General features: G+C 53.3%; 10 protein-coding genes across 10 annotated transcripts; 4 read left to right on the forward strand and 6 right to left on the reverse strand.

The window, feature by feature from the left end:
- Positions 1-32: 32 nt before the first annotated feature.
- Positions 33-1,024, reverse strand: BO86DRAFT_402535 (SelT/SelW/SelH family protein; the record flags this gene model as incomplete). Its single annotated transcript, XM_025673872.1, has 3 exons — positions 33-178; positions 339-675; positions 800-1,024. The coding sequence occupies 3 exons, from the start codon at positions 1,022-1,024 to the stop codon at positions 33-35; spliced, it is 708 nt and encodes a 235-aa protein (XP_025524612.1).
- Positions 1,025-1,792: 768 nt separating this feature from the next.
- Positions 1,793-2,492, reverse strand: BO86DRAFT_175943 (guanine nucleotide-binding protein subunit gamma). Its single transcript, XM_025666548.1, has 3 exons — positions 2,199-2,492; positions 2,038-2,095; positions 1,793-1,981 (listed from the first exon to the last, which is right to left on the reverse strand). The coding sequence occupies exons 1-3, from the start codon at positions 2,348-2,350 to the stop codon at positions 1,919-1,921; spliced, it is 273 nt and encodes a 90-aa protein (XP_025524613.1). The 5' UTR covers positions 2,351-2,492; the 3' UTR covers positions 1,793-1,918.
- Positions 2,493-4,440: 1,948 nt separating this feature from the next.
- On the forward strand, positions 4,441-8,020 carry tif32 (putative eukaryotic translation initiation factor 3 subunit EifCa). The gene is made up of 4 exons (XM_025666549.1): positions 4,441-4,568; positions 4,708-4,932; positions 5,005-7,379; positions 7,434-8,020. The coding sequence occupies exons 1-4, from the start codon at positions 4,527-4,529 to the stop codon at positions 7,984-7,986; spliced, it is 3,195 nt and encodes a 1,064-aa protein (XP_025524614.1). The 5' UTR covers positions 4,441-4,526; the 3' UTR covers positions 7,987-8,020.
- A 643-nt stretch (positions 8,021-8,663) lies between these two features.
- On the reverse strand, positions 8,664-10,817 carry BO86DRAFT_368156 (uncharacterized protein). Its single transcript, XM_025670192.1, has 2 exons — positions 9,751-10,817; positions 8,664-9,689 (listed from the first exon to the last, which is right to left on the reverse strand). The coding sequence occupies exons 1-2, from the start codon at positions 10,467-10,469 to the stop codon at positions 9,092-9,094; spliced, it is 1,317 nt and encodes a 438-aa protein (XP_025524615.1). The 5' UTR covers positions 10,470-10,817; the 3' UTR covers positions 8,664-9,091.
- A 183-nt stretch (positions 10,818-11,000) lies between these two features.
- On the forward strand, positions 11,001-12,149 carry BO86DRAFT_344754 (peptide alpha-N-acetyltransferase complex B subunit NAT3). The gene is made up of 3 exons (XM_025669184.1): positions 11,001-11,321; positions 11,387-11,618; positions 11,707-12,149. Exons 1-3 carry the CDS (start codon positions 11,153-11,155, stop codon positions 11,876-11,878), a joined length of 573 nt encoding a protein of 190 aa, XP_025524616.1. The 5' UTR covers positions 11,001-11,152; the 3' UTR covers positions 11,879-12,149.
- Positions 12,150-12,420: 271 nt separating this feature from the next.
- Positions 12,421-13,792, reverse strand: BO86DRAFT_402540 (MCT family MFS transporter; the record flags this gene model as incomplete). Its single annotated transcript, XM_025673873.1, has 2 exons — positions 12,421-13,549; positions 13,608-13,792. 2 exons carry the CDS (start codon positions 13,790-13,792, stop codon positions 12,421-12,423), a joined length of 1,314 nt encoding a protein of 437 aa, XP_025524617.1.
- A 1,695-nt stretch (positions 13,793-15,487) lies between these two features.
- Positions 15,488-16,573, reverse strand: BO86DRAFT_391595 (DNA-directed RNA polymerase core subunit RPO26). Its single transcript, XM_025672634.1, has 4 exons — positions 16,406-16,573; positions 15,988-16,275; positions 15,803-15,922; positions 15,488-15,745 (listed from the first exon to the last, which is right to left on the reverse strand). Exons 1-4 carry the CDS (start codon positions 16,438-16,440, stop codon positions 15,712-15,714), a joined length of 477 nt encoding a protein of 158 aa, XP_025524618.1. The 5' UTR covers positions 16,441-16,573; the 3' UTR covers positions 15,488-15,711.
- A 164-nt stretch (positions 16,574-16,737) lies between these two features.
- Positions 16,738-18,802, forward strand: BO86DRAFT_344765 (C2H2-type zinc finger protein). The gene is made up of 3 exons (XM_025669185.1): positions 16,738-16,882; positions 16,945-18,087; positions 18,118-18,802. The coding sequence occupies exons 1-3, from the start codon at positions 16,801-16,803 to the stop codon at positions 18,666-18,668; spliced, it is 1,776 nt and encodes a 591-aa protein (XP_025524619.1). The 5' UTR covers positions 16,738-16,800; the 3' UTR covers positions 18,669-18,802.
- A 988-nt stretch (positions 18,803-19,790) lies between these two features.
- BO86DRAFT_320068 (uncharacterized protein) lies at positions 19,791-21,252 on the reverse strand (the record flags this gene model as incomplete). The annotated part of the gene is made up of 2 exons (XM_025668280.1): positions 19,791-20,599; positions 20,664-21,252. The coding sequence occupies 2 exons, from the start codon at positions 21,250-21,252 to the stop codon at positions 19,791-19,793; spliced, it is 1,398 nt and encodes a 465-aa protein (XP_025524620.1).
- A 2,148-nt stretch (positions 21,253-23,400) lies between these two features.
- On the forward strand, positions 23,401-26,530 carry BO86DRAFT_391596 (glycoside hydrolase family 3 protein). Its single transcript, XM_025672635.1, has 5 exons — positions 23,401-23,606; positions 23,692-23,896; positions 23,965-24,036; positions 24,096-24,267; positions 24,338-26,530. The coding sequence occupies exons 1-5, from the start codon at positions 23,472-23,474 to the stop codon at positions 26,289-26,291; spliced, it is 2,538 nt and encodes an 845-aa protein (XP_025524621.1). The 5' UTR covers positions 23,401-23,471; the 3' UTR covers positions 26,292-26,530.
- The last annotated feature ends 12 nt before the right edge of the window (positions 26,531-26,542 follow it).

A 26,542-nucleotide genomic window follows, 5' to 3' on the forward strand; every position in this document is an offset into this window, starting at 1 on the left:
TCTGATACTACTTATATACGATATAGAATGGTCTATTGACAATCCTCACACTTCTCTTTTCCCTCTTGTTTCTGCTGCTGCTCCTGGTCCCGGCCCTTCCTCAACGCCCGATCAGTATGTCCCAAATCCCGCCCGGGATCCACCACATTCCGCACGAGGGATTTCAGCACCTTGACTTCTGGGCGGTTGTCAGTATCTATATGTAGTCCGTAGGTACGTAGTAGATCAACCCCTCCCTCCCCGTCGAACTCGCTAAACGCATTTGTAGGGAGAACCGGGGAGACCAGCAAAAAAAAAAAAAAAAAAAAAAAAAAAAAAAAAAAAAAAAAAAAACATACCAGGGAACCCGCCATCGCGCTTCCGATCCCACAGCACCGACTCGGTGACCGTTTCCTCTTGCCCGGCTTCGTCGGGATCTTCAGTCCCTTCTGCTTCTGGTCCCGAAGCAGAAGAAGAAGAAGAACCCCCCGGCCGATGATACAGCGTCACCGTGAACACGCCCCCCGTCGCCGGCTGCAGCGCCACCTCGCCGAGCTGCGTCGCGAACGTCGAGAGGAGTTCCTGCGCGAACTGTTTCCCGTGTTTCCCCCGAAGGGCCCGGCGGGGCCGGAGGGGATTCAGGTTAGTGCGGTTCTGGGGTTGAGCAACGGAGGTGGTTCGGGATTGGGGGTTGGTCTTTGGGGTGTGGATCGAAAGGGTAGGTCAAGGTCAAGGCCAAGGCCAAGGTCAAGGTCAAGGTCAAGGTGAGGGTGGGCTCTGGGCTCTGGGTTCTGGGTTGGGGGGGGAAGGACAGGCGTACGTAGGCGGCGCGCAGCATCCATTTGCACTGCGTGCAGTATTGGATTGTGAGGCGGGGGTATTGAAGGTGTAGTTGTTGGCCTTGGTGGTGGTGCTGCGGCGGCGGTGCAGCGTCGGGGGTCGGGTTGGGGTTGGGATTGGCGGCTGTGGTGAGTTGATCTTGGGATAGGAGGGGGAGGGAGCTGGCGCTGGGGGGTGGGGTGTGCTGCTGCGGGAGGGAGATCATTTTTTGTTTTCTCTGCTGGGATTTGGGATAGGTTTGATGCGAAGGAGGGTTGTTAGTGGAGAGGATGATGGAGAGGGGAATTGACAAGTGATTGTTGGTGATGAAGGTGGTGGTTAGAGTAGGTGGATGAGATGATGAACGAACTAAGTTACTAGCTAAGGTCATTGATGATGTCAGCGGGTGGAGTGTACCTAGTAGCTCTATCTCCTGCATGAACATGAAATCTCCGATCGCATGTCAAGTATATATACTCAAACCCATTTCACACTACAGTGATACTCATTAAACTAGCCCTGCAAATCTATATTACAAGAACCAGGCTTACTCCCCCACTGCCGCTGGCAATTCCGGCTTTTGCTTCTTTTTTTGGCCTTGCATGCAACTCCTGAACCCATCATGGAAAATCTCACGGCTGAACATAGGAAATATGGGTCCAATAAAAGTCACTAGAAAATGATGATGAAAAAAATTGCAATGGGAACGGAAAAGATGTCGAGCTGGCTGAGTATAGATGGCCGACAAAAAGTATTTGAGAAAAAGACACCCTTGACTGATAGATGATCTGTAGATCAGATTGTGATGGGGCTTGGTTGATTTGGCCGGTCGGATGTCGAGGATTGTGCACACGCGCGCATTGAAGCATCGGTCTTCTTCCGTCATTGGCGTTGTCGTTTATCGCACTCGACCGGCATCCAAGCAAAGTCGCAGATCAGATCCACCTTTCAAGTCGACGGTAGGGTGATGGTGAAGATGAATTAAATAGTCGAGCAGAATGTTAAAACAAAGTCATCGCAGGAGGGGATATTAAAGAAAAAGAGAACGCCGTAAGTCGGCCATCGATCGGCGGGTTGAGAGTCCAGAGTTGATAGAAATTATAGACAGTCATGGGTTCCATTACATGACTGTGCAGCAGCCGCCCTGCTGCTGAGGAGCGTATGGGTCTTCCCGCTTGTCGACCTGCGCGCGCTGAAGTTAGCGACCGTGCCAATGGTGCATGAGGGTAAATCGCATACCTGGCCCCATACGGATGGTACCATAAAGTCGCGAGTGTTGTTGCAGTAATTGATGAGGCTGTGGAATGCGACTGTGGTTAGTGATTTGTCATACTCATGGCGTGGGGGCCCTTTTGCGGTCGGGTTTGGGGAGGGGAGGGGAAGGGAAGGGGAAGGCGTACGACAAGGCGGCCTCGGAGACCTTGACGCGGGGACGGTCGAGATCCTCCTTTAGACGGGCATTGAGCTCCGTCAGGCGACGGTACTTGAGGTCGGCCACACTCTGCTTCTTGTTCTTGACATCTCCACCGGATCGGAGTTCGTAGGCGGGCATTTTGACTGATTGATTGAGGTTGGTTTTAAATGTTTGAAAACGGTCGGTCGGGAACGTGGACGGGGCGAGCGATCAAGAGACGGACTCCGGCAGTAGTCGAGGGTCTGATCAGTCGAATGGACTACGCGCCGTCGGAGAACAAGACGGAGCGATGGAATGAGGGATCGATAGAGTAGTGGTGGGATTTGCGAATGGCAGCCGGAAGTGAGAGGTCGGAGTCGCTGTTAAGGTTTGCGGTCGGCGCGGTGCAGCAGCTGTAAGGGGAGAGGGAAGAAAGACGGGTGGATGAGGAGTGGTGGTGGTGGTGGTGGTAGTGGGTGGTGGGAGGCTGTGCGGAATAAGGAGAGGCAAACACCACCGAGCACTGGCAGTAGCAGCAGGAGATTTAATGAGCGAACTTCGCGGGAGAGGGTGGGTGGTGTGGAGAGTGGGGGAAGAGAAGCGAAGATAAGACAGCAGACAGACAGACAAGCCAGAGAGAGTCAACGGGAACCGTAAGGGTGGGAGGGAAAGCAGAGGGGACGACGATCCAACGGGGAAGAAAAGAGGGAAGAGAAGGAAAAGAAAGGAAGGGAAAGACGGAAGAGTAAGTAAGAAGAGGTAAAGTAAGAAGAAGAGGGAGGGGGAGGGAGAGGGAGAGGGAGAGGGAGAGAGAGAGAGAGAGAGAGGTTTAGTTGGTAGTAGTTCAATTGCTAGTCAGTTCGCTGGTGGGCAATTTGGGACTTTGGGACTCTGGGAACAAGTTCGGGGAAGAAGAGCAAGCAGGAAGTGGACGGAGTAAGACGAAGTGGACGAAGTGGAGAGGGGGAAAAAGAGGGAAAAAAAGGGAAGGAGTTTGGAGCTACGCCCATTTCAACATAGTAAGTATTACGAGTAGTATTAATAGGGGAGGAGGGGATAATTTATCCTATCCTATCCATCTTGAATAATTCTCGACAACATCCATCCATCCTGCCAATCTTACTACTCACTGCCACTAACTCACTTAGCGGTTAACAAACAAGGTCCCCCCAACATGGCAGACATGAGAGACAACCACCTCAAGAAAGCCAAACTTCTAATAGAACAATTGAACAATCAAACAATTGGTGGTGGTGGTGGTGAAGTGTTTCTGCTGTTGCTATAATTCGGAACCCAAACGGCGCGGTTGAATCTAATTTCCCGTCTAGTCGTTTTGGCTCCTCTTTTTTTTTTTTTTCCCTCTTCTTACCCTCCCTCGCCCCTGAAGCAAGAACCGACGAAAACGAGGTACCACTTCGTCATCCTCCAGCTCCTGTCCCTGATCACTGATCACTGATCACTGACCCAAATCACGATCATCGGATCCTCATGCCATGATGGGGTCGTCAATCGGACGTATGAGTCGGAGCCTCACGTGCAGCTGGGGGGCTTGACAGTTAATCCGCTGCACAGACTGATCAATGGACAGACACATCAATCCTGAAAGCTTGATAGCTCCGATGGCGATCCGAACAGCTGGCGCTCTGTCGATTGGAGCTCCTGCTCGGTCGATACAAAGGATGAGGAAGTTCCTTGAGTGCAAAATACGAGTTTTATCCAAGATACTCCCTCCCATTGGGTACCGCTCCATTCATCCATTCATCCTATTATTATTGTACGAGCTCCAGGAAGAATGCGGGTGGCCCAGCCTGTGGAGGGCGCGGCACGATGAGCCTCCACCACCACCACCACCACCACCACCACTATGCGAAACACTCTTAAGGGCACTGTAGATCGCCCTTATGATTCGCATGGTAGCAGAATATACAATCGTACCTAGCACCCTGTCGTAGGATGTAGAGCGCGTCTCGATAGCAGCGGGCGCTTGGGGATGGAATCACGTGACCATCGCGGTCCCAGTCGCTTAACCCAAAGTGGGCAAATCTTGGTTTTTTTCGCCGGCTCTCGCACAACGACGGCCCTCAACCAACAGCCTCTGCCTGTCTGTCTGTTCTCCCTCTCCTCCTCCTCCTCCTCCCTCCTTCCCCCCCCCCCTCCCCATAATTCCCACCGGCTTTTGTCGTCTTGGGTCATCTCGCCGACCGTCGCGTGGCAGCCTCTTTCACTTCAGGCTTTTATCGCCCTCGACCTCTGCTGCCCGCCCGTCGTTGTGCGATCCACCTTTCTTACATCCATCAACAACTGATCGTGTTTCTCACCCGCTACATCGCCCATCATGCCGCCGCCACCCCATATCAAGCCTGAAAATGTCCTCAAGGTACGCGCTGTCGATCGGGAAGAAGTCGGAGAACAATCTTGGATTGGGGGGACACATAAAGAAAAGACCAGATGGGATAAAAGAAGATGATGACGGGGATACAGTGATGGAATATCAACTAACGGCTTGTTGTCTGTAGAGGGCTCAGGAACTCATCGCCGTGGGTCAGGCCCCCGCCGCCCTCAACGTCCTTCACGAACATGTCACCTCCAAGAGAACGCGCAGCACGCCCATCGTCTCGCTCGAGCCCGTCATGCTCCTCTTCGTTGAGCTGTGTGTCGATCTCCGCAAGGGCAAGTCCGCCAAGGATGGTCTTTACCAGTACAAGAACATCGCCCAGAACACCAACGTCGGCACCATCGAGGTAGGATCCCCTGTCACATCTACCACCGGGCCGAAGACTGACCCAAGGGGGCACTTGTTTTGTGTTGTATAGGTTGTCCTGAAGAAGTTCATCGAGCTCGCCGAGAAGAAGGTCACCGAGGCTCAGGCCAAGGCCGACGAGATCCAGTCTTCCCTGGAATCCGCTGCTCCCTCCTCGAACGTCGACGATCTGGAGGCTATCGAAACCCCCGAGACCATTTTGCTGGCCACCGTCTCCGGGGAACAGTCCCGCGACCGTACCGACCGCGCCGTTGTCACCCCCTGGCTCAAGTTCCTCTGGGAAACCTACCGCACCGTGCTGGAGATCCTCAAGAACAACGCTCGTCTGGAGGTGATGTACCAGACCACCGCCCTGCAGGCCTTCCAGTTCTGTCTCAAGTACACCCGCAAGACCGAGTTCCGCCGTCTGTGTGAGCTTCTCCGCAACCATGTCCAGAACGCCGCCAAGTACTCCGCTCAGATGCACGCCATCAACCTCAGCGATCCCGACACCCTCCAGCGTCACTTGGACACTCGCTTCCAGCAGCTGAACGTTGCCGTTGAGCTTGAGCTCTGGCAGGAGGCTTTCCGCAGCATTGAGGACATCCACACCCTGCTGAGCCTGTCCAAGCGTCCCGCCAAGAACGTCATGATGGCCAACTACTACGAGAAGCTGGCCCGCATCTTCCTCGTCAGCGAGAACTACCTCTTCCACGCCGCCGCCTGGAGCCGCTACTACAACCTGCTCCGCCAGTCCGCCGCGGCTCTTGCCGCTGGTCAGAGCACCAAGAAGGAGAATCCCTCCGTCAGCGAGGCTGACATGACCAAGACTGCTTCTTTCGTCCTTCTGTCGGCCCTCTCCATCCCTGTCATCAGCACCTCCCGCTCCCGTGGTGCGCTCGTTGACGTCGATGAGGCCCGCAAGAACAAGAACACCCGCCTCACCAACCTGCTCGGTATGGCTCAGGCTCCTTCTCGTGCTATTCTCTTCAAGGATGCCTTGAACAAGGGTCTGCTGAAGCGCGTTCGCCCTGAGATCCGCGACTTGTACAACATTCTGGAGGTTGACTTCCACCCTCTGTCCATCTGCAAGAAGATCACCCCCATCCTCAAGCAGATTGGTGCCGACCCCGAGATGGAGAAGTACGTCCTGCCCCTGCAGCAGGTCATCCTCACCCGTCTCTTCCAGCAGCTGTCTCAGGTCTACGAGTCCGTCGAGCTCAAGTTCGTCTACGAGCTGGCTCAGTTCCCCGACCCCTTCCAGATCACCCCTTCGATGATCGAGAAGTTCATCATGAACGGTTGCAAGAAGGGCGACCTGGCCATCCGCGTTGACCACACCGCCGGTGTCCTCACTTTCGACACCGATGTCTTCTCCTCCGCCAAGGCCCTGCACTCCGGCAGCGCCGCTGGTTCTGCCGAGAGCGAGGTCGGTACCGTCCAGCGTCTTCAGAACACCCCGGCCGAGATCGCTCGCCTGCAGCTTACTCGCCTGGCTAAGACCCTTCACGTCACCTGCATGTACGTCGACCCCTCCTACAGCGAATCTCGCTTGGAGGCCAAGCGCGCCGCTCTTGCCCGTGCTGCGGCCGGTGCTGCCAAGGAGCACGAGGAGACTCTGGCTCGCCGTGTCATCATCGAGAAGAAGAAGGAGGCCGCCACCGATGCTCTGCAGCGCAAGCAGCGCGAGGAGGAGACCCGCAAGCGCATCCGCACCCAGCAGCTCCAGGAGGCTGAGAAGCAGCGCCTGGCTGACGAGCAGCGCGAGCGTGAGAAGAAGCGCATCCAGGATGAGCAGGAGCGCATCCGCCAGCAGGAGCTCAAGAAGCAGCTGGAGGAGCTGAAGAGCGGTGTCAAGGGCATTGACATCAGCGAGCTCGACCTGACCGAGCTGGACGCCAACCGCCTCCGTGCCATGAAGCTGGCTCAGCTGGAGAAGGAGAAGAACGAGCTCAACGATCGTGTTCGCACCACTGCCAAGCGTATTGATCACTTAGAGCGTGCGTTCCGTCGTGAGGAACTCAAGCACATTCCTGAGGACTACGAGGCTCAGAAGAAGCAAGATATGGAGATCTACGAGGCTCAGAAGGCCGAGACTCTCCAGGAGGCTGAAGACAAGCACAAGGAGGCTGTTGCCCTCAAGCACCGTCTCAGCCGCCTGGTGCCCCAGTTCAACAGCTTCCGCAAGGAGGTTTCTGAGAAGCGCCACGAGGAGTTCGAGAAGCGTCGCAAGGCCGCTGAGCGTGAGTTCGAGGCCAAGAAGAAGCAGCGTGTCAAGGAAGTCCAGGAGCGTCGCCGTCGTGAGAAGGCCGAGCGCGAGGAGGAGGAGCGCCGCCGCAAGGAGGAGGAAGAGCGTGTCCAGCGCGAAGAGGAGGAGAGAGTGGCCCGGGAAGAGGAGCGCAGACGCGTTCTGGCTGAGGAGAAGGTCAAGCGTGAGGAGGAGAGAAAGTCAGTGTCCCCGTTCATTGTCTCCGGTGTTCATCTTACTAACCCTACCCACAGGAGACTCGATGAGATGGCTGCCAGACAGAAACAGCGTGAAGAGGAAGCCGAGGCCCGTCGGTTGGCCCGTAAGACAGGTGCTCCTGAACCCGAGCCCGCTGCTGCCGCGCCTGCTCCTACTGAGCGCACTGCTCCCCGTCTCAACCTGGCTTCTCGCACTGCTGCTGCTGGTGGCGGTGGTGGCTGGAGAGAGCGCCAGGCCGCCAAGGAGGCCGCTGCTGCTTCTGGAGCCCCCAGCAGCGCCGCGCCCGCCGAGTCGGCTCCCGCGCCGCGGGAAGAGGCTCCGGCTCCGCGTCGCACGGGTGGTGGCTACGTGCCTCCTCACCTCCGCTCTGGCGCCAGTGCCACCCCGGCCGCCGCTCCTGCTCCTGCCGCCGCTCCGGCTGCCTCGTCGGAGCGTTGGGTGCCCCGTCACGCCCGTGACTCCAGCTCTTCCCAGCAGCAGCCTCCTTCCCGCACTCAGACTCCTGCTTCCGAAGAGTCCAAGCCCGCCGCCTCCTCCTCCGCGGGTGGTAAGTGGGTGCCCAAGTGGAAGCAGCAGCAGGGCCAGTAGATATCCTCTTCTTCCTACTAGCATGTTTTCTTTTCTCTCTCTCATATGACATGACCGACTTTTGATCTTAAAAAAAAGTTTTTCTCTTTTTAAACTTTCTGGGAAAGAAGCAAGAAAGAAAAGAAAAAAAAATAACCCATCCTCTCGTTACAGAAAAAGGGGGCGTGTATGTGTCGTTGCGTGCGTGATTGATATGATGATGATGATGACGATGATGAAACCATCTCTCTCCATCTTTATTTCTTCCCTCTCCTAAAATCTCCCTCCTCCCCTGTCTACTCTCTCTCGACCCTTTTTGTCTCCTCTTCTTTTTTTTTTCCATCTTTCTTCTTCTCTTCCCTCGGACATAAAAGAGATACCGTCATGTCCCATTTCCCTCCCACTACTACTCCAACCCTAGGATATGATTTTGTTTATTCCGAGAAACAAAGAATAACGGATTCAGGGGACCTCAATGCTCTTCCAAGTTTCTTTCTCGACATAGTTGTAGTTAGTCGTGTTCTCTTGCTGTTGCGGTTTATCTAATTTGTCTGTTTTCCTTCTCACTATACTGGGCATATCTTCTTTCAAATGTTGAACTAGATGCATACATCCCATGGGTGTCTTATATTCACCGAAACTTTTCTTTTGCGTAAGGTCTCTCGTGTAGATGCATGGTTTTTCCAACGGTTCTCTCTATTTAGTATATGCATCATCGCCTATGATTGCTGACAGAAGCGATGCTTGCAAGAAGAAAAAACAAGTCCATTAATGAATCATCCCAGGGAGGGAGAGCGCACATAACTGATAGCGGAAATCTCAAGATAAAAGAACTTCGACCAGCGGAAGATGGGAAACGATGACAACAAGAACCAAGAAAAGGGCTCTCAACTGCATAAAAGCTTATAGCGTAAGAAGGTAATGTCTATATACTTGATAGAGAAAAGAAAATAGTAAGGAAAGAGGAGGGACGATGCGGTGTGTATCGTCGGAAAGGGGAAAAGGAAATAAGTCATGACAATCTAACGGGTGCAATGATCTTCTTTTCTGGAAACGACGGGTTAGATCAAAGATATGTTTTGTTTATGTGCTTTCCTTGAGAAGAAAGGTTTGAGATTTCATCACATCACGCGGCAGCTACTTCGGCTCCAGGGGTAGCAGCGGTCGCTCCCGCAGCCTCTCCAAAGAGCTTCTCCCGCCATTCGCCGCAGACCGCCTCAAACCCACTGACCACGTCGCCGCAGACTCGCCCGGCTTCGCGGTCGCGGAGACGCCGGTCCCAGTCCCCGCGTTCGATCCACCGCGTTCCTTCCTCGCGGCCCTCTTCTTCGCGGCGGAGCTCCGCCACCAGTTCCCGCGCGGACCGGAGTCGTCGCGAGGCGGTGGCGGTCAATTGTCGGGATTCGTACAGCGTATCGCTCAGGCCCCGGAGGGAGAGGGTGATGTCGGACGTCTGCGAGACGAGACTCTGAAGGGAGACGAGCGGATTGAGGGCGGAGGACTGCGAGGGGGTGGTGGGCCGGGAGGAGGAGTGACGGGGCTGGTCGGGGAAAGGGTAGGGAAGGTTCGGTAAGAGTTCTCCGTCGATGAGCGGGATGAGTGCATCAATGGCATCCTCAGACAGGAGCGGGAACGGTGAGAAGAGGAGGGGGTGGATGAGGGTTTGGAGGGCCCGCGTTTGGTGGGTTAGATGCGACGTGATGGAGGAGTGAGCGGTGATGAGTCTGGAGGGTATCTTGCGTCAGTAACACCCCCACTACAAGAAGGGCTACTACATAAACGTACCGCATGGCATTGTTCTCGATGCCGCTCTGAGCGCCCAAATCCCGCAACGCCTCCACCGCTCGTTGGATCACGTAGTCATTCTCACTGCCGTTGTTCTCAATGCCTCGTCGAGCCAGACTCTCGATCTCCGCCATCTGTGTTTCCAGACTCGGGGGCATATCGGATTCCTCAAAGTCCGAGTCGTTCCCGTAGTCGGAGCCATCGTACTGCGACTCGTAGCGGCGGTGTTGGCGCTGGGTGCCATTGCGCGTTTTGGGCCGCGGGGGTTGCAGCGTGGAATTCCGCTCCGGGGAGTACCCGGATGACGGGGTGCGTGTATGGTGGTTGTATGCAGCTTCGTCCTCGCTGTGGGGCGCGTATTGTGCGTGGTTGGGAACCCCGGTGTCCTGCCCGGAGGCGTAACCTCCGTAACCCCCTTCCTCCTCCTCCCATGCGTCGGCCAGCTCATCCGCTAGGTTGCCCAGGCCGCCTCCACCGGCCGCGCCGCCGAAGTCGACCGACATCCGGTGCGATTCATTGATGCTGTTGGCACGCTGCGGGCGCGATTCGATGGGCGAGGGCGGGGCGGATGAACGAGGCGTGCGAGGCGACCGAGGCGACTGATAAGAAAATCCGTTGGGAGCGTAGGTGCCTGGTGAAATAGGGTCGAAGTCGATGTTGGACGATCGACTCCGGGTATGGCGGTGAGATAAAGTCAGGGGAGGGGGTATGGCCGGCATGAATGCGGATGTTGATGAGTTGGAAGAATGATTGAGTGTTGTAAAGAAGTTCTGTAATCTGATGGAGTAGCAGGAGGTCTATCCTCGAGTGAGCAGAGAAAAGTAGTCGGGAGTCGTCTCAGAATTCGTCAAGTGGGCTGCTGCCACGGGGGTAAACAACAGGGGAAAATTAATATGGGAGGATCGCCGACCGCATCACCAGGATGAGTAGAAGAAAGGACGAATGAGTGTCAAGTAGTGGACAATGAAGGGAAAGTAGACAGTCGAATGTCTTTTGGATTGAGGGGTTTAGTCGTTAAGATCGGAGCATGAACGAGGGGAAGGAGAAGGAGAAGGGGAAGGGGAAGGGGAAGGGGGGAGAAGGTATGGATAAAGAAGAATATTGAAGCCAAAAACAATAATCAGTTGGTTTAATGCCTGCCAGCCTGCCTGCCTTCCGCTGCCCGCCGCCCAATTCTCAGCCCGTGACCGCCTACAAGCCCCTCTGATTTCATTGCCCTCATTCCTTCCCCGCACCATTTCGAGAAATTGTTTTGACCTCCGACGATCCTGCAGTGCTTTCTCCAATCTCTGGATACACTTCTTCTTTCTACATTTTAGCTTCCTACCTCTCTTTCCTTCTCTCATAGAAGCTCAATTCCCCCCCAATAACCATCCCATCAACCCCAAAGCAGCCAGCCACAATGTCCTCCATCCGCCGCATGTCCCCAACGGACCTCCTCTCCCTCAACCTCACCAACCTCGACCCATTGACCGAGAACTACGACCTGGGCTTCTACCTGAACTACCTCATGCGCTGGCCCTCCCTCTTCAGCAGCGTCCAAGACCGTCAAGAAGGAATCGTCGGCTATAGTAAGCCACCCCTCCCAAAAAGAGCATAAAGAATCCCAAGCTAAACAGCACGCACCAATCCCCAGTCATGGGCAAACTCGAAGAACAGCCCGCGCACATGCGCCACTCGGAACACTACACGCCCTGGCACGGTCACATCACCGTCCTGACCGTGGCGCCCGCATGGCGCCGGCTGGGCCACGCGCGCCGCCTCACCGAGCGCCTCGAGCGGGGCTCCGATATCAACGACGCCTGGTTCGTGGATCTGTACGTGCGCGCCGGCAATAAGGTCGCCGTGGATATGTATAAGGGGATGGGGTGCGTATTCTTTCTCTTTTGCCCTTGGGGTTTGGTGGTGGTGGTGGTGGTGGTGGTGTTCATGCTAATGTTTCGGGGGGCTTCGCAGGTACTCGGTCTTCCGGCGCGTGGTGGGGTATTACAGTGATGATCCGTCGGGGATGTCGGAGACGGGCGAGGATGCCTTCGATATGCGCAAGCCGTGCAGTCGCGACAAGAATCTGCAGCATGTGCGGGAGAAAGGGGAGGAGTTCTTGGTTGATCCGGTGGATGTTTCGTGATGGGGGGTAAAAAGTGGGCATGGGGGAAGTTCTCGGCTTTCGTTCTTCCATGAGGGCGGTGATATGTACATTGTTGAGTGTTGGTGTGGAGGTTGCCCTACAGTAGCGAGAGATGTTATGTTTGTGCTTGGTTGTTTTCTCGCAAAAAGCTTGGTGTTTGGGCGTTGACAGATCCGATTCGATTTCGATGGCAGTCATCCTGGGATTGATTGTGTGAGACTACGGTTTATAACTGTAATTCGTGGCTACAGGCCATGCAAGCGAGTAGTACGGTAATCATATATGCATTTTGAGGTATGTATCGTAGGATGATGCTGCAAATGTCTCTTTTCCGTCCCGCAAATCAAGTCAACTTTTGTTTCTATAACGCCTGCTTTCCCATTATGCGAATGAATGGTATGACCCAAAAACGTAATTCAGAAGATACCAGCGTATTATGATATGCTCACTATAAGCAGAGTGCCACACAAGATCGTGGCGACATCGAATTTCTCATAGCTAGTCGGTCTGCGGTGCTTCGCGTTCATTATGAATCACGAAAGTTAAGCCCGCACCAGGAAATGAGGACCAGTGCGAGTATACCGCAGGGCCGCGAAGATAGCCGAGGAGGTGATGAGGCAGCACCCGGTAAAGAGCTGCACGCCCAGATATTTCCCGGTGTTGCTGAGAATTGCTCCGCCGATGGGCGTTCCAATCAGCAGACCGACGGAAGTCACCGCGAAGAGCATACCAAGACGGGTTCCCAGGTCACGGATGTCTTTGGTTATAGAAGCCATCACCACCGGAGGGAGAGAGACAAAGCCGCCGGAGCAGAGACCGTACAAGACAGACAGGACGATGATGCCGGGGACGTTGTGAACACCAATCCAGGCGAAGGCCAGGATGGCAGTGGCCGTTGCAGCAGGCAGAAGCACGTTCATCGGTCCAATGTGGTCGGCGATGAAGTTGGGGCAGATTCGACCAAAGGTCGAGCCCGCATTCAGCATGGAAAGCAGGTAAAAGCCCAGGTTGGCGTTGACGATCTTGGTGTCGATGGCATACGACTGGATGTAGAAGAGGAAGTTGTAGAATCCCAGGAAGCCCAGGAACATTCCGACGCAGAACATGGTGAAGACTGGCTCCTTGAACGCCGACAGCTGCACGAGCTTGCGCTTCTCCTTTGGAGGGAATCGCATGCGCATGATGCAGAACGAGATGCAACAGGTTCCAAAGGACAGAAAGCCCACGGCTCGAGTGGCCCATGCAAAACCAGCCCGCCGTTGCAACTGGTCGAACATGATAGGGTAAATCACGCCACCAATGCTGCTCCCCGATGCGGCCAGTCCGTTTGCCAATCCTCGCTTCTGCTTGAAGTACTGGGGTAGGATGGCGACAGACGGAACGAATAAGCATCCAGCGGAAAGACCGAGTAGGATACCTTGGCATAAGATCAATTGCCAGAACTTGGTAGACAGACTAACCATCATAAGGCTGAAGGGCAGCATGATGGTACCGAACCCCAAGAGCGCACGGAAGTATCCTGCGTCAAAAAGAGGGCCTGTCACCACGCCAAAGAGCATGAGGAGGAAAGCCTGCAGCGATCCAATCCAGGCGATCGAGGAGGAGGACATGTGCTTCAATGTATTCTCTTCATAATATGTCTGGAACGCACCCCAAGTGTTGATCACTCCCCTAAAGCAAGTCAGCAGCCCGCAACGACAGGGATTTACTTTACGGTAGCAGAACATACCATGAGTTGAAGAACAAGAACCAAGAACCTATCACCTGGATCCATGATATGAGACCGGTATCGAAGGTCGGCTCTAAGACTTTGTCGTCCGACTGAGAGACAGGGATTGTATGGCTGCCATTTTGATCAGTGGTGCTGGGAGACTCTGCGGAGACCTTCTCCTTCAGATCAGCATGGGTTCCCATCTTCCGCCACGATTACTTGGGGCTCGAGATAATCGTCGCGTGGAAGGTCAGCGTCAAAGGCAAGGTAGAGGGAAAGACCGACAGCGTTTGCAATCTTGACACGGCTACAGCAGTCGTGTAGTGACACAAGTATGGAGGCACTGCGAGCAACGACCTGGCACTGCTGATCCCTTGAATATAAAACTGTTGAGCAAAGGTCCGAGTAGGTGGCAGCGTAGTATGATTAATAATGTAATTTTTTTCGGGGCCACGCCCTAGGACTAAGCTTGGAGGCTAGAAAAGTAGAAAGAAAAGCAGACTGCATTAGAGAAAAAGCCGGTCCAGGGGTCCACTCAAATTTGGCTAAGCCGTGTTGACTCCAGCGACTTGGAGATGGTCAAACGACCAGTCAAGAGTGAATATGGGTTGCCAATGGCCTGATGGCTCCATCGTGGGAGAGTATCCTACTGGACGTCCGGAGGGTGGGTTCCGGATTTGAGGATGGAGACTCTTGCCGAGGGAGGAGTCCTTACCCCAGGGCCCATCGACCGCATCTTATCTCGGTGATAGCTGGCAATACTACTACTTGAAGGTAGAATTGTTCGTCAGATGACAGAAAAGAGGGGTATGGACTATGACCCTGAGATCCTGATCCTGGAGAAGAGGAGACCTATAACCCTGTGCCGTCACTGCCGGGCGTTCGAATGGTCTTCTTGTGGCCAAATTATGGCATGGAGCTCGTGCATTAGCAGGACGATCAAGGCGCATATTGGCGAGGAACAGGGGTCAGCAGCGTGCCGATTTATCCAGGCGGAGGAGGAGTTCGCGGAGTCTCAAGTTCTCGAGAATTGAGACTAGTCTGATTATTTTGAATTCCGACGCAGCAGGTTACACTGATTCCGTACCGGCACTGGCTGATAGAGGACCGTCTGGTGGATCATGAGTCAATGAGTAAGGCCGCGGCACGAACCGACTTTTCAGTCCATCCACGCACGCACGCACACTTACGGAGTACATTTGCTCCACTTCCCTTCAACAGGCAGGTCATCCCGGTTATCATGGTGCGTATAACTTGCTGAGGAACCCGCCACTTGGGCTGAAGTGAGACGGATATAGCAAGTGAAGGCGATAATCTGGAGAAAAAGATGCGAGAGAGATTGAATGGATGTGATGGAGGAGTGAATGGTTGAGCGGTGGAAATAGGTTAGGTACAGTACAGTACCCGGCGAGTACAAGTAGTTACTGAAATAGGCAAGGCGGAGTATGGCAGAGGATTTTTTGCTTGGCTGATAGAAGAACTGCACCTCAACTATTACCGCATTTCATCAAGTATACTGTTTCAAGTTATCGATTCAATGGACAGTAGTACTCGGAATATATGCGTGACATCAGTTGGAAGCCATATTCAATCTCCGTACTGTCGTTAATAACTAGAGGTGAGCTGGCGCCTCGTGCTTTACATGATCTATCATATGCCGCTCATGGTGAGGATCGAGCTATGCATGGATACCTTGTGTACTGAGCTGAGCACATCATCAACGAAAGACCAATGATTTGACTTGACTATCATCGGATTCCAACTAGATTGTCTACCGGTACGGCTGAGTTGCGGTCAAGGTGTGCAGTAGCGAGCAGAATGCGCCAGATATAGCTATTAGCGGACCCGAGCTCCAAAACAAGTCTGTCAACATCAATGGATTTTTTTTTTCGTATTTTGCCGTTATAAACTGCAGTGCGTTATCCTTGTGTGCTTTTTTGGTGCGCTCGTCCTAGTAACCTAGGGATTGCTCAAGCCTTTCTGACTTGCTTCCCTACTCCGAAACTCCAAACGCTATGCTGCCCAAGAGAGAAACACTTAGACCGTGACAATTATGAAGCAAGAAAAGACAAGAGAAACCATTTATCAATGTACAGCCATCCATACCGTCTTCACCCTTTTTTTACAACAGCTCCTCGCACGTCCAGTCCTCATACCTGTGGACGGAGTTAGATGTGGCACTCTGGGCTATTTACTGGACAGATCGTGCTTACCATCCATCAGGCAGATATCTCCGCACGATGAGAGGAATCTTCTTCTGGTTGAGTTCCTTGATGGCGATCTGCAAAGGATCCGTTTCGCCCTCAAGGTCGACAAGCACCGGAGCGTTCATACTGATGTTGCGGTCAGATTTACTGAGCACTCTTCCATTCTGTTTGGAGACATGTCCAAGACCAACCTGATTTGCAAAGCTCGGGTTCCCAAGACACGCGCCCGCTCGTACTTGGTCATGTATGGGGTCGTCGTGCGCTGGTCGTTGGGCACCTTCTTCTCCCGCGCCTGCTCCATCACCTTGCCTGAATAACCGGCATTCGGGTCGCCCGAGACAACAACACGGTCGCCATTCACGGCCGGCGCATAAGATTCGCCATAGTCGTCACCTCCCTCTGGATCCAAATCTTCGGGGTTGAGGAAGTCCTCGGGCTCGTTGTCATCGTACTCCTGCTCCGCGGGCTCGTAGTCGTAGCTGCAAGATAGGAGAAGATCAAAGTCAGATCATCATACGTTCTCTCTAGATCCAAAGACAGCCGTTCACCAACTGCGCGAATCCCTTGGTGCGCAATGCTAGCTACAGGTCATATCGAGGAAGCTCTTACTTATCCTCATCGCCGTGATCGCCGTAGTCCGACATGGTGCCGATCGAGATCAATTAAGACCGTAGACAAATGGATTGACCGTAAAAGAGACGAGAAGAGGCGCCGAGACCGCGACGGGATGAGTTGAGGCGAGACAAGGAACGATGCGACAGCCTTGCTTTGTTGAGGTGCAGAAATCGTAGTTTGCGGACCTCCAAAAGGCGGAAAAAGTTCCTGTCGTTTCGTCCGGAACTAGTCCGTTTTGGGACATATCCACTCACCGCTTTGGCAAAATTTAATCTGCAGGGCTTCTCTTTCCGGTGTTTTTCTCTTCCCTCGATCGTCGATGCTTCATCTCGTCATCCTTATCATGCTATTGAGCATTTGGGATCGATGAGGTAGCGGGTGACGGAATAATGAGTCAAAAAAGAAAGGCGACCGGGGACCTCCCGAGCCCGAAAAGGCTACAGAAGCTACCGACGCTGGACGATGATGTCGGTACGATAGAGAACATACCGCCGCTGCGATAGCATGCCCTTGCTAATACTCACACCCCACAGACCCGATTTATCGGGAGAAAGACTCCGATGCCGAATATGCGTATTCGGACAGTGACAGTGAAGCGGGCGACAGTCTTCACGATACGCCTGCAACGCCCATGTCGACAACGTCCTCCAGATATCCTTCCGAGCTGAAAACTCACCGCTGCCCCTTCGATGGTTGCACCAAGGCGTTCAACCGTCCAGCACGACTTCAAGAGCATCTCCGCTCCCACAACAACGAGCGTCTCTTCCAGTGTCCTCACGATGGCTGCGACAAGAACTTCCTCCGAGCATCCCATTTGAACCATCACGTCAAGAGCGCCCACACAGGGATCCGAGACTATGTCTGCGATCGTCCCGGCTGTGGAAAGAGCTTCGTGACAGGCTCCCGTCTCCGACGACATCTAGCTGCGCACGACGGGCGGGATAAGTACCGATGTACAGAGTATCCGCCCTGCGACGAGACCTTCCGAAAACACATGACCCTCCAAAAGCACATTCTGAGCGCCCATCTCAACCAGAAACCTTTCCCATGTGCGCATGTTGACCCAGCCACCGGCCAACGATGTTCCATGGCCTTTGATACCGCCGGGCACCTCCGCGCTCATGAAAGCCGAGTCCACACCGAGAAACGCTTTACTTGCGCCGAATGCGCTCAGCGTGCGGATCTCGAACCAACCACCACGAATACCACAGCAGCAGCAGGAACAGCAACGTTCCCTACCTACGCCCTCCTCCAAGCGCACATCCGCGCCGCGCATCCACCACAATGCCCGCACTGCCCACTCACCTGCTCCACCACCCGCGAACTTCGCCGCCACCTGGAAGTCGCCCACGGCAACGTCCCCCTCTCGGACCGCAAAGTCTTCCCCTGCACCGTCCCCGGATGCGACAGCAGCTTCACCAAGAAGGGCAACCTGACTGTGCATGTGCGCACCGTCCACCAGGGCGAGAAGCGGTTCGTCTGCGGAGAGACTGACCTCTCGGCGTCGAAGCGCGTCGCCGGCTGGCCCGGCGGTGCCGCCCACGGCTGCGGCAAGCGCTACGGGAGCAAGCTGGCCCTTGAGGAACACATTCGCACGGCACACATGGGATTTCCGAACGCCAAGGCGGAACGGCGCCAGCGGCTGGGCTTGGCGCCGAAGGTCTCCGCCCAGCAGCGTAGTAATGCGGCCGCAGCGGGTGCAGGAGCAGGACCGTCGGCGTTGGCGGCGCTGACGGGCGCCGGTTACGCCGAGGAAACGGGCCGCCAGATACCGTGCATGCACGGAGGGTGCGCGCATCGCTTCCACCGGAACTACGACCTCTGGGTGCATATGGGGAGCAAACATGGGTGCTCGGAGGATGAGATTCGAGACCTGTTCATGCAGAGAGCCTTGCTGGCGGAGGATGGCGAGCAACAGTCCTCTTCTACTACGACTGCAGCCACGACAACAGCGGCGATGATGGGAGATCTGTTTGGGCTGTACGGATTGGAGTTTGACAACGACGACGATGGGCCAGGCTACGAGCCGTATGACCTTAGTGGCAAGTCAATTGCTGCCGGCCCAGCGGTTCAATATGGGGATGGGGAGGAGAGTGGTGGTGGTGGTGGTGGTGGTGGCTATACGGCGGGAGGGGTTCCCTCTCATAATGACATGATACACGATATTGATTCCAAGATACCCAGCGCGGCGAGTCCTACTGTTGATGACCTGGCGATGATTGATCCTTTGTTGGAGTTCAATAACATGGCGGCATAAAGAAAAGTTCTGATTCTTTTGGGAATGATCTAGATACTATTTCGGGGCTCTTTTTTTCCTTCTCTCTCTCTTAGATTATGGGATACCATGGCTGATCACTTCCGGGAACTTAATCGAAAAGCTTAACTATCTTTATTCCAAGTCTGGTCTCATCAACCTTTCCTCTGGGTAAAATGCGTACACCACATCCTAGAAGCAATTTTCAGACAGGTACGTGACCAGCTGCTCACTCATACACAAGTGCAATAGGCAGCACTGCAGAGTCAAGACTGTAGCCACTGCCCAGAACTTCCTAGCTAGTGTACTGTATTTACCCTACTCACCGACTCTCATTGACGATCCAAGCTAAAACTAAAACTTGAGAATCTGGCAAAGGAGAGGACCATCAACACCTTACACAATTCCATATCTGTTTGTCTGCAATTCACCTCCTTATCCCTTTATTCTATTTTGATATGTCCTTCTTGAAAGATCATCTGGGAGTAGATACATGAGGAAGGAAATAACAAAGATAGCAATCCCTCCAAGCGGGCCCTGGATGCACATTTTCTTGTCTTGGGGTTTTTCTCAATATCAACAAAAATCAATCAATTCAATGCGGTCTTCGTCCTGACTTGCCACGTAAGAAATGAATGAGAAAACCTGGGTTCCTGGAAAGATCAAGATTCGTTGAAGATGTGAAGCAAGATTGAAAGGAAAATGTATCAACAAGATTCTGCCTGGGCGGTAGGGGGAAGGAAAGGCTTGGGATTAAGTGCAAGGTAAGAAAAACAAAGAGTGATTTGGTCTTTTCGATGTACTCTCTGGTGACCGGAGAGTTAAAAACGGAGAGATTCGGCTCGTGATTGAAGTAAACAATACGTGCCAAATCTCATTGTTTCATCTCAGCGGTAGCAGAGTCGAAGCGAATGTTCAGGGCGGGGAGAAGAGGTATTGGTCAAGGTATGAACGTAGATGGATAGGCCAGCTGAAGCCGGGATGAGACGGTCAAGTTTCCTGTTCTCAGAAGAGGACCGAGACGTATTCATCCTTGTCGAAAATGTCAGGCTCCTCTGGCTCGGGCTGGGGTTTCCAAATGAGCTCTGGCTCAAGGACACTGAGGGGACGGTGCTGCACGGGGATCTAAGCGAATATCAGAAAGGTTAGCTTTGGCAAGGAAGGAGGGATGAGAGAACTACTTGCCGGGTCTTTACGGGGCCACACGTCTGCGAAGCTCACCTCAACGGCGAGAGCGTCCTTGATCAGCTGTGCCTGTCGCTGGAACGAGCGTCGAGGGGGCGGGGGACGTGCTCGACGGACGTCCTTTGCGGTGTCCATGCCATACAGCGAGACATTCTGCGCCAAGTCCTTCTCCAAGTCCTGGTCTGACCTCTCCACATCCTCGAAATAGTCATCGTTGTCACCTTTCTGGCACCGCTTCTGGAATGGGACGGGGATGCGAGGGTTGGGAATGATGGCTTCCACGGGCACACGGAGTCGAGTCAGATGGCGTAGGAACACAATGGTCTTGGGGCTTGCGTCCTGGGAGGGAACGAGTGATGTGAAGACTCTCGCACAGTCACAAAATAGGTGCACGGCGGGAAGACCTCTAGCAATCGCTAGCCAGAGCGCGGTTTTCACGAGTAGATCGTACTTGTTGTTGTTTCCCTGTTTCAATGGCCAATAAGCTAGATCGCCAATGGATGCTTGAGGACTCGACGCACGAGGGGCCTCAAGAACCACTGGTGGAAGCCATCCCCATTCGCGTGCCTTGTCCGGGTTGTTTTCGCAAAGAAGCTTCTTGTATGCATGGTAGAACATGGTGAGATTCATATTGCTCTGATCGTATTCGTCCCAGTGCAATGTGTCCTTGCAAGCGTCAATGCGTAGGTGCTTCATGCTGACGAAGGCTGAGCGTTCAGTGGAGACTGGAAGGGGATTGTCAATCTTTCCTGTAAGTTATCAGCAAGAAGACAAGCTAGTTAAATAAAATGGATGGTGTATCGTTGGACTTACGCTCCTGCGGATCAAACTGCATATCTGCAAGCACGTCCTTCTTGAAGACGTTGATCACCTTAGTCGCTGCCTCGAGTTGCTGCCGGGCATTGGTCGGGTTCGCGCGTCTAAGACTCAGCCAGTAGACAGGGCTTGTCGAATCGGCACGCAGTGGCTCGAGGAGTCTCCTCAGAGTCTCAATCTCCGTTGCAAAATAAGACTCATCGGTAATGTTGGTCTTGGGCCGCGGGACGAGCTCATCGAGAACCTGCCCATAGCTCAACTGGAGGAAACTCTCGAGCTCCTTCTGCATGTCCTGCAGTTCATCATCGGTTATGAAGCAGAGCAAGAGGAGATGCTCATATGTACCTGGAAGAGCGGAGCTTGCGAGGCCTCGAAGAGCTAAATTCACTTCGTTACGGAAGGTGGATGGATCGAACCCTTTAGTAAACTGGGCTATCGCCTGATCAAGCTTGTCATTCTCAGCTTCCAAGTTTTCCTGGTTTTTCTCCTCGATCATGGCACAGTGGTACGGCTCGTCAACGATGATGTCCATCGGCTGCGTGTCCACCGGGTTAGGACCGCCCGGAACATATGAGAAGTAGTCCATGCTCATGAAAGGTCGTCGGAAAAAAGACAATGATAGCTTAGGCTTGACTGCTCTCAGATATGAAGATAGACTCTTTCTTTGAAGCGTGGGTTAGCAGCCGGGAGAAGCCCAAATGCAGCCAGACAAAGCCTTATTTCAGAGCGCTGCGAATCTCCCGAAGTGCCACAGTCTCTTGACTGGGCCTCCGGGAATAAACACGCTCTTTGAAGATGACTAGCGAGGTTGTAAGCAGGAAGAGACTGTGTATTCCCCTTCAGGGAAGTGTCTTGATACTTAGGATGATAGAAGGAATGATGAGGGATAGAGACAGGAAGGTGTGCAGAGAGAAAAAGGATGGATGCAGATGAGACCGAAAAAAGTTCTGAACAACAGATGCAGCAAGATAACACGGAGGACCTCAGGCAGTGAGTGTATCAGATGGCCATTCAAAGAACCTGGTGTGCTGCGCTGGTCCCCCCCATCGTTGCTTAGTCGGCAGCGCTGTTGTCGGCGTCCTGAGGCATGAACGCACCAAGCAAACATTCTACCGTCCCTTCACTACTCCTCTCGCATACTCAGAATTGTGTCTGAACCTGATTAAGAAACAAAGAAAGACCCGGTCAAGCGAAATGCAACCGGGTGAACATTGGCAATCTATACTCCTTGCCTGTCATGAGAGCTTCGCATAAATCTGTTCTTGATAGACGTGGGGAAAGTCCACAGAAGGGTTTGTACACAAGTCGGCTGTATGTTCTAAGCTGCAAGTCTATCCAACCTATTAGCAACAAACACTGATATCTACAGACCACTGCAACAAGACATATGTTTGATGAACCTGGGATGACATACGAAACAGGTCTGAATACTATCCAGGACATTGTGGACGCCGAGTTCCTCCCCGCAGCGGGCATATGGTCTCAGCGTCATATCAAACTACACTTGTTGTCAGCATCTTCGATCTCGAGCTGTCCACAGATGGTTGAAGTGGGCTTATTGATTATCAACGATCTTCTGACTCCAGAGACACCAGAAAATCGAATTTGGCTGCTGCAGTTGAAACTCAGCTAATCATCCATTTGTGATTCGACTGCCAATCTTCTCCATACCGGCGGATACCTTGCCCTTCGTCACTCCATGGCAGTCATACAAAATGTCGAAAGGAACACTTTGGTGTATATCAGATCCAGGCTGAAATCCAGGAAGAGAGGATACAACACAGCAAGCTATTATTGCACTGCAATTGCTGCGCCTGCACTTGCAATCACAGGACAAAGCGGGCAATCAGGCCTTTCAGCCATGCGGTTAGGGCTAACTAGCGGAACTCTTTGCCTCCAGAGTCCTTACCCGCCCCGCACCTGAACTTGTTGTTTCTGCTGTTGTGCTTGTTATCGTTCGACTGGTTTCTGCATGCATTTTCATGATATTGCTATTGATGAAACAGTTGCGTTATGTCATTTGCTCACTAGCTGGACTAGTCTGATCTCTTTCCCATTGCTTATATTCAAACGATAGGCGACGACTCAGGTCGCACCTTCCTCTTCGCCGAACACGACTCGACTGTCTTACACCTTGGCTATTATCAAGGAGACCCTCGGCCTCTCCTACAACAAGTTGTCGACTTCCTCATATAAATACAGCTGACCTACAAATAAGCAGAGCAAGAATATTAATGGGAGCTTTCCCGTGGAGCTGTGTCGCTGATTTCTACAGTTAGGCACTGTGCTCCCTCAGTCGAACATGAATGCCGGAAAGTTAGTTCCAGGCTCGTTGGCAGGTAAATATGACAACTGATGTCTCGACACGGTTATTAGTAGCCCAAATCATTCAAGAATCGAGGTCAATGACAAGAGCTGGGAGCAATGTCTGATGGGGGGCTCGGTCGCATACAGGCAAAAATGCGCTTGACCCAGAGGACAGGTGCAGCTGCAAGCAAAGGATTCTGTCTGCTGATGCTAGCAACACTCACTGTCAAATGAGTCGATAAGATAAGCTACTTGAGAGCAGCTTATTTCAACTTGGCAAACAACCCTCATGCTGCATGCGAGGCGGAATAAGCGGGGTAGATACATGTACTAATTAGTTTAGAGTGAGCGGACAGTGGATCTTATGCTATGGCGTGCTGTGCCGGCTTCCATCGTTCTTCACCATCACTATTTGCGTCTGTCTAAACTTCCCACCTCCATTGCCATCTCCATTGCCCACCTACACTGTCTTCAGTCAACCCCCCAGCCATTCCCATGATGAGCGACTCACAAGACTTGGACAAGCTGCTGAGCAAGCTCACTCGTGAGGAGAAGATCTCTTTACTGGCAGCAGCCGACTGGTGGCGCACGCAAGTCATAAAGCGCGAGGATGTCTTCGTCCCACACGTCAAGGTCGGCATCCTTCGCTCGGTCGACACTTTGCCCCGGTGGCACGCTGCACTTCAACCCACGCGCTAATCTATCACGCCTTGCACAGTTCACGGATGGTCCCAACGGTGCGCGAGGCGAGAGCTATGTTAGCGGGATCAAAGCTGCCTGCTTCCCCTGTGGCACCAGCCTCGGGGCAACCTTTGACCGCGAGCTGCTCTTCCGAACAGGAAAGGAGATCGCGCGCGAAGCCCAGACGAAGGCCGCGAATGTCTTACTCGCTCCTACCATGAATGTCATACGTTCCCCTCGAGGTATATCCACCCTGCAATGTACGCAGTGAGGCACCGGCCAATATTAATGTATTAATGACACCTCCTAGGGGGACGAAATTATGAGACTTACTCCGAGGACCCCTTCGTACTGGGAGCCCTGGCGGCAGCGTTTGTCAATGGTAGGATCCGCAATCGCATACTCCTCTCCTTTGTAGCTTCCTTTACCTGATTCAACCAGGTTGCCAGTCCATGGGTATTGCCGCCACTCCGAAACACTATGTGGCCAACGACACGGAGAACAACCGCAAAGTTCTGACCGCCGAAATTGACGAGCAAACTCTTCGCGAGATCTACATGCTCCCGTTTCAATTGCTGATGAGATGGGCTAAGCCACTTTGTTTCATGACCAGGTATGCTACCAGGTCCTAAGGCAGTGATCTCGCCGAATAATGAATCGACTGACTTGACTTCTTGTTACAGCTATAACCGCGTGAATGGGACATATGTTGCCGATGATCCCCGACTGGTCAACCAGGTTCTCCGAGGCGAATGGGGCTTTGATGGTGTGGTTGTTTCAGATTGGATGGGGGTGTACTCTACTGCAGACAGCATAAATGCAGGGGTGGATCTGGAGATGCCCGGGCCAACGAGATGGCGCGGAGAGAAGCTCGCGCGAGCGGTAAATGACGGGCAGGTAGCTGAGGAGGTTGTCGACGAGTCGGCCCGCAGAATCCTGCAGCTTGCTTGTCGTCTCAAGAGGTTCGAGCATCCCGAGGAAGCACCCGAGGACGCAGTCGAGATCCCTGAGAGAGACGATTTTATCTGTGAAAGTGGTGCAGAGGGTATGGTCCTCTTGAAGAACGAAAACATTCTTCCGCTGCCAAAGGGAGTCACAGTGGCTTTGATTGGACACCACGCTATGGAAGCCAGTCTTGGTGGAGGAGGGAGTGCGCGGGTAGTTTCTCTGCACGCTGTCTCTCCCATAGAGGGACTCAATCAAGCTGGCTTTCAAGTCAAGGCTGTGCCTGGAGTCCCAGTATTTGGCTCCCTGCCGCATGCTGATCCTTCAATCGTGTACTCCTCAGATACGAAGACGCAGACAAAGGAGCCAGTCAAACTAGAATGGTTCAATGGCCATGTGGTTGGGAAGGACTTGGTCTTTTCAGAAACTAAAGAGCAGGCAGAGTACATGATCAAGGAGAAATGGCCGGACTACCTCAATCAAGACTACTGCACCCGAATGACTTTTGATATCCGCCCGTTATCGTCTGGGGATCACATCTTGTCTATCATTTCGACCGGACCTGCGGTCTGCTATATCAATGGTGACAAGGTTTTCGAGAGGCCTCAGGAAACAGACTTGCGCCCGGAATCTTTCTACTTCTTCAAGTCGAAGTTGGAGCGACGCTTTACCTACTCAATGCAAGCAGGTCAATCATACACGCTAATGCTGGAATCGTGGAACACTGATCCTCTTATTCTCCATGCCAAGCCTCTATTCGGTCGAATGTTCCAAGGGTCCGCTCTACGATTTCATGAGTTCATCGATATACGCAGCAGAATTGAAGATGCGCGTGCAATAGCACAGGAAGTGGAGTATGCTATCGTCTGCGTGGGAACGACCAACGAGATCGAATCTGAAGGATTTGATCGGGAGTCAATGGATCTGTCGTCCCTGCAGTATGAGCAAATTGCCGCTGTCGCTGGGGTAAACCCTCGCACAATCGTGGTCAATTTCAGTGGAGGACCCGTTGGGCTCACCCAGTTTATAGGTTCTGTGCCAGCAATTGTGCAGGCATGGTTTCCAGGTCAAGAAGCTGGACATTCATTGGCACGCGTGCTCGGCGGAGTCACGAACCCCGGCGGTCGTCTCCCCTTCTCGTGGCCACGTCGAGATGAAGACAATCCCAGCTTTGCCAACTTCCCGTGCGACGAGAACAACGTGATCCGATACGCCGAAGGGCTTAATGTTGGCTATAGATACTATGATCGCCCGGAGAGCCCAGAGCCACTGTTTCCGTTTGGGTTCGGCCTGTCTTATACCAACTTCGAGGTCTTCGGAGTTCGTATCACAGACACATCGATCTCAGACCCAGAAGGCACGGTGACAGTTTCCTGTCGGGTTCGAAACATCGGGACACGAAGGGGCGCAACTGTTGTTCAGTACTACGTCAGCCCGCCACGGGATCAGGTGGAGAGCCAACGGCCATTGAAAGAACTTAAAGAGTTCCGAAAGTTGAGCCTACAACCCGGTGAGCAGCAGGATCTTTCTGTCACGCTGGATAAATACAGTGTCAGCAGCTACAATGCTCAACAGCACTGCTGGGATGTCGGTGAAGGTCGATACGAGGTGCATGTCGGGCTTTCATCTGCCGAAATATCTTCGACGGTTGGCTTTCATGTTGGCCGAGGCTTCAGCTGGTGTGGTCTATAGACGGCGGATGTGAGGCTATGGAAAGGAGATGTTCTAACCAACCAAGAATCCCATTCAGGAGGAGAAAAGAGAAGAGGGAGAAGGCCCGTAGAGCTTTCGCTCTGAGCTAGGTACGTACAGAGTGCCGCGGGTGTGGCCGAAAATATGACGGGCCCTCAAGGAGCCCGTCAGCGGGCAGATACAATAGGCAAGAGGTGTTAATGTCCATATGCTTTGAAGTCCAGTCTGATGTTAGCAATTACACCACAGAA

This window comes from Aspergillus japonicus (assembly GCF_003184785.1).
Source record: "Aspergillus japonicus CBS 114.51 unplaced genomic scaffold BO86scaffold_54, whole genome shotgun sequence".
NCBI classification, from domain to species: Eukaryota; Fungi; Ascomycota; class Eurotiomycetes; order Eurotiales; family Aspergillaceae; genus Aspergillus; species Aspergillus japonicus.

Excerpts from the sequence above, each read along its gene's own strand:
- BO86DRAFT_368156 (XM_025670192.1), bottom strand. The coding sequence starts at position 10,469 with ATGCCGGCCATACCCCCTCCCCTGACTTTATCTCACCGCCATACCCGG. Across the intron at positions 9,690-9,750 it reads ATCGAGAACAATGCCATGCG|ACTCATCACCGCTCACTCCT; the intron begins GTACGTTTATGT and ends GATACCCTCCAG.
- BO86DRAFT_344765 (XM_025669185.1), top strand. The coding sequence starts at position 16,801 with ATGAGTCAAAAAAGAAAGGCGACCGGGGACCTCCCGAGCCCGAAAAGG. Across the intron at positions 16,883-16,944 it reads GACGCTGGACGATGATGTCG|ACCCGATTTATCGGGAGAAA; the intron begins GTACGATAGAGA and ends CACACCCCACAG. Across the intron at positions 18,088-18,117 it reads GAAGGTCTCCGCCCAGCAGC|CAGGACCGTCGGCGTTGGCG; the intron begins GTAGTAATGCGG and ends CGGGTGCAGGAG.
- BO86DRAFT_391596 (XM_025672635.1), top strand. The coding sequence starts at position 23,472 with ATGAGCGACTCACAAGACTTGGACAAGCTGCTGAGCAAGCTCACTCGT. Across the intron at positions 23,607-23,691 it reads TCTTCGTCCCACACGTCAAG|TTCACGGATGGTCCCAACGG; the intron begins GTCGGCATCCTT and ends CGCCTTGCACAG. Across the intron at positions 24,037-24,095 it reads GGCGGCAGCGTTTGTCAATG|GTTGCCAGTCCATGGGTATT; the intron begins GTAGGATCCGCA and ends TGATTCAACCAG.
- BO86DRAFT_391595 (XM_025672634.1), bottom strand. The coding sequence starts at position 16,440 with ATGTCGGACTACGGCGATCACGGCGATGAGGATAA. Across the intron at positions 15,923-15,987 it reads ACCCGAGCTTTGCAAATCAG|TATGAACGCTCCGGTGCTTG; the intron begins GTTGGTCTTGGA and ends CCGCAACATCAG. Across the intron at positions 15,746-15,802 it reads AGATATCTGCCTGATGGATG|GTATGAGGACTGGACGTGCG; the intron begins GTAAGCACGATC and ends CTCCGTCCACAG.
- tif32 (XM_025666549.1), top strand. The coding sequence starts at position 4,527 with ATGCCGCCGCCACCCCATATCAAGCCTGAAAATGTCCTCAAG. Across the intron at positions 4,569-4,707 it reads AGCCTGAAAATGTCCTCAAG|AGGGCTCAGGAACTCATCGC; the intron begins GTACGCGCTGTC and ends TGTTGTCTGTAG. Across the intron at positions 4,933-5,004 it reads CCAACGTCGGCACCATCGAG|GTTGTCCTGAAGAAGTTCAT; the intron begins GTAGGATCCCCT and ends TGTGTTGTATAG.
- BO86DRAFT_175943 (XM_025666548.1), bottom strand. The coding sequence starts at position 2,350 with ATGCCCGCCTACGAACTCCGATCCGGTGGAGATGTCAAGAACAAGAAG. Across the intron at positions 2,096-2,198 it reads GTCTCCGAGGCCGCCTTGTC|CCTCATCAATTACTGCAACA; the intron begins GTACGCCTTCCC and ends CGCATTCCACAG. Across the intron at positions 1,982-2,037 it reads TACCATCCGTATGGGGCCAG|GTCGACAAGCGGGAAGACCC; the intron begins GTATGCGATTTA and ends CAGCGCGCGCAG.
- BO86DRAFT_344754 (XM_025669184.1), top strand. The coding sequence starts at position 11,153 with ATGTCCTCCATCCGCCGCATGTCCCCAACGGACCTCCTCTCCCTCAAC. Across the intron at positions 11,322-11,386 it reads AGAAGGAATCGTCGGCTATA|TCATGGGCAAACTCGAAGAA; the intron begins GTAAGCCACCCC and ends ACCAATCCCCAG. Across the intron at positions 11,619-11,706 it reads GATATGTATAAGGGGATGGG|GTACTCGGTCTTCCGGCGCG; the intron begins GTGCGTATTCTT and ends GGGGCTTCGCAG.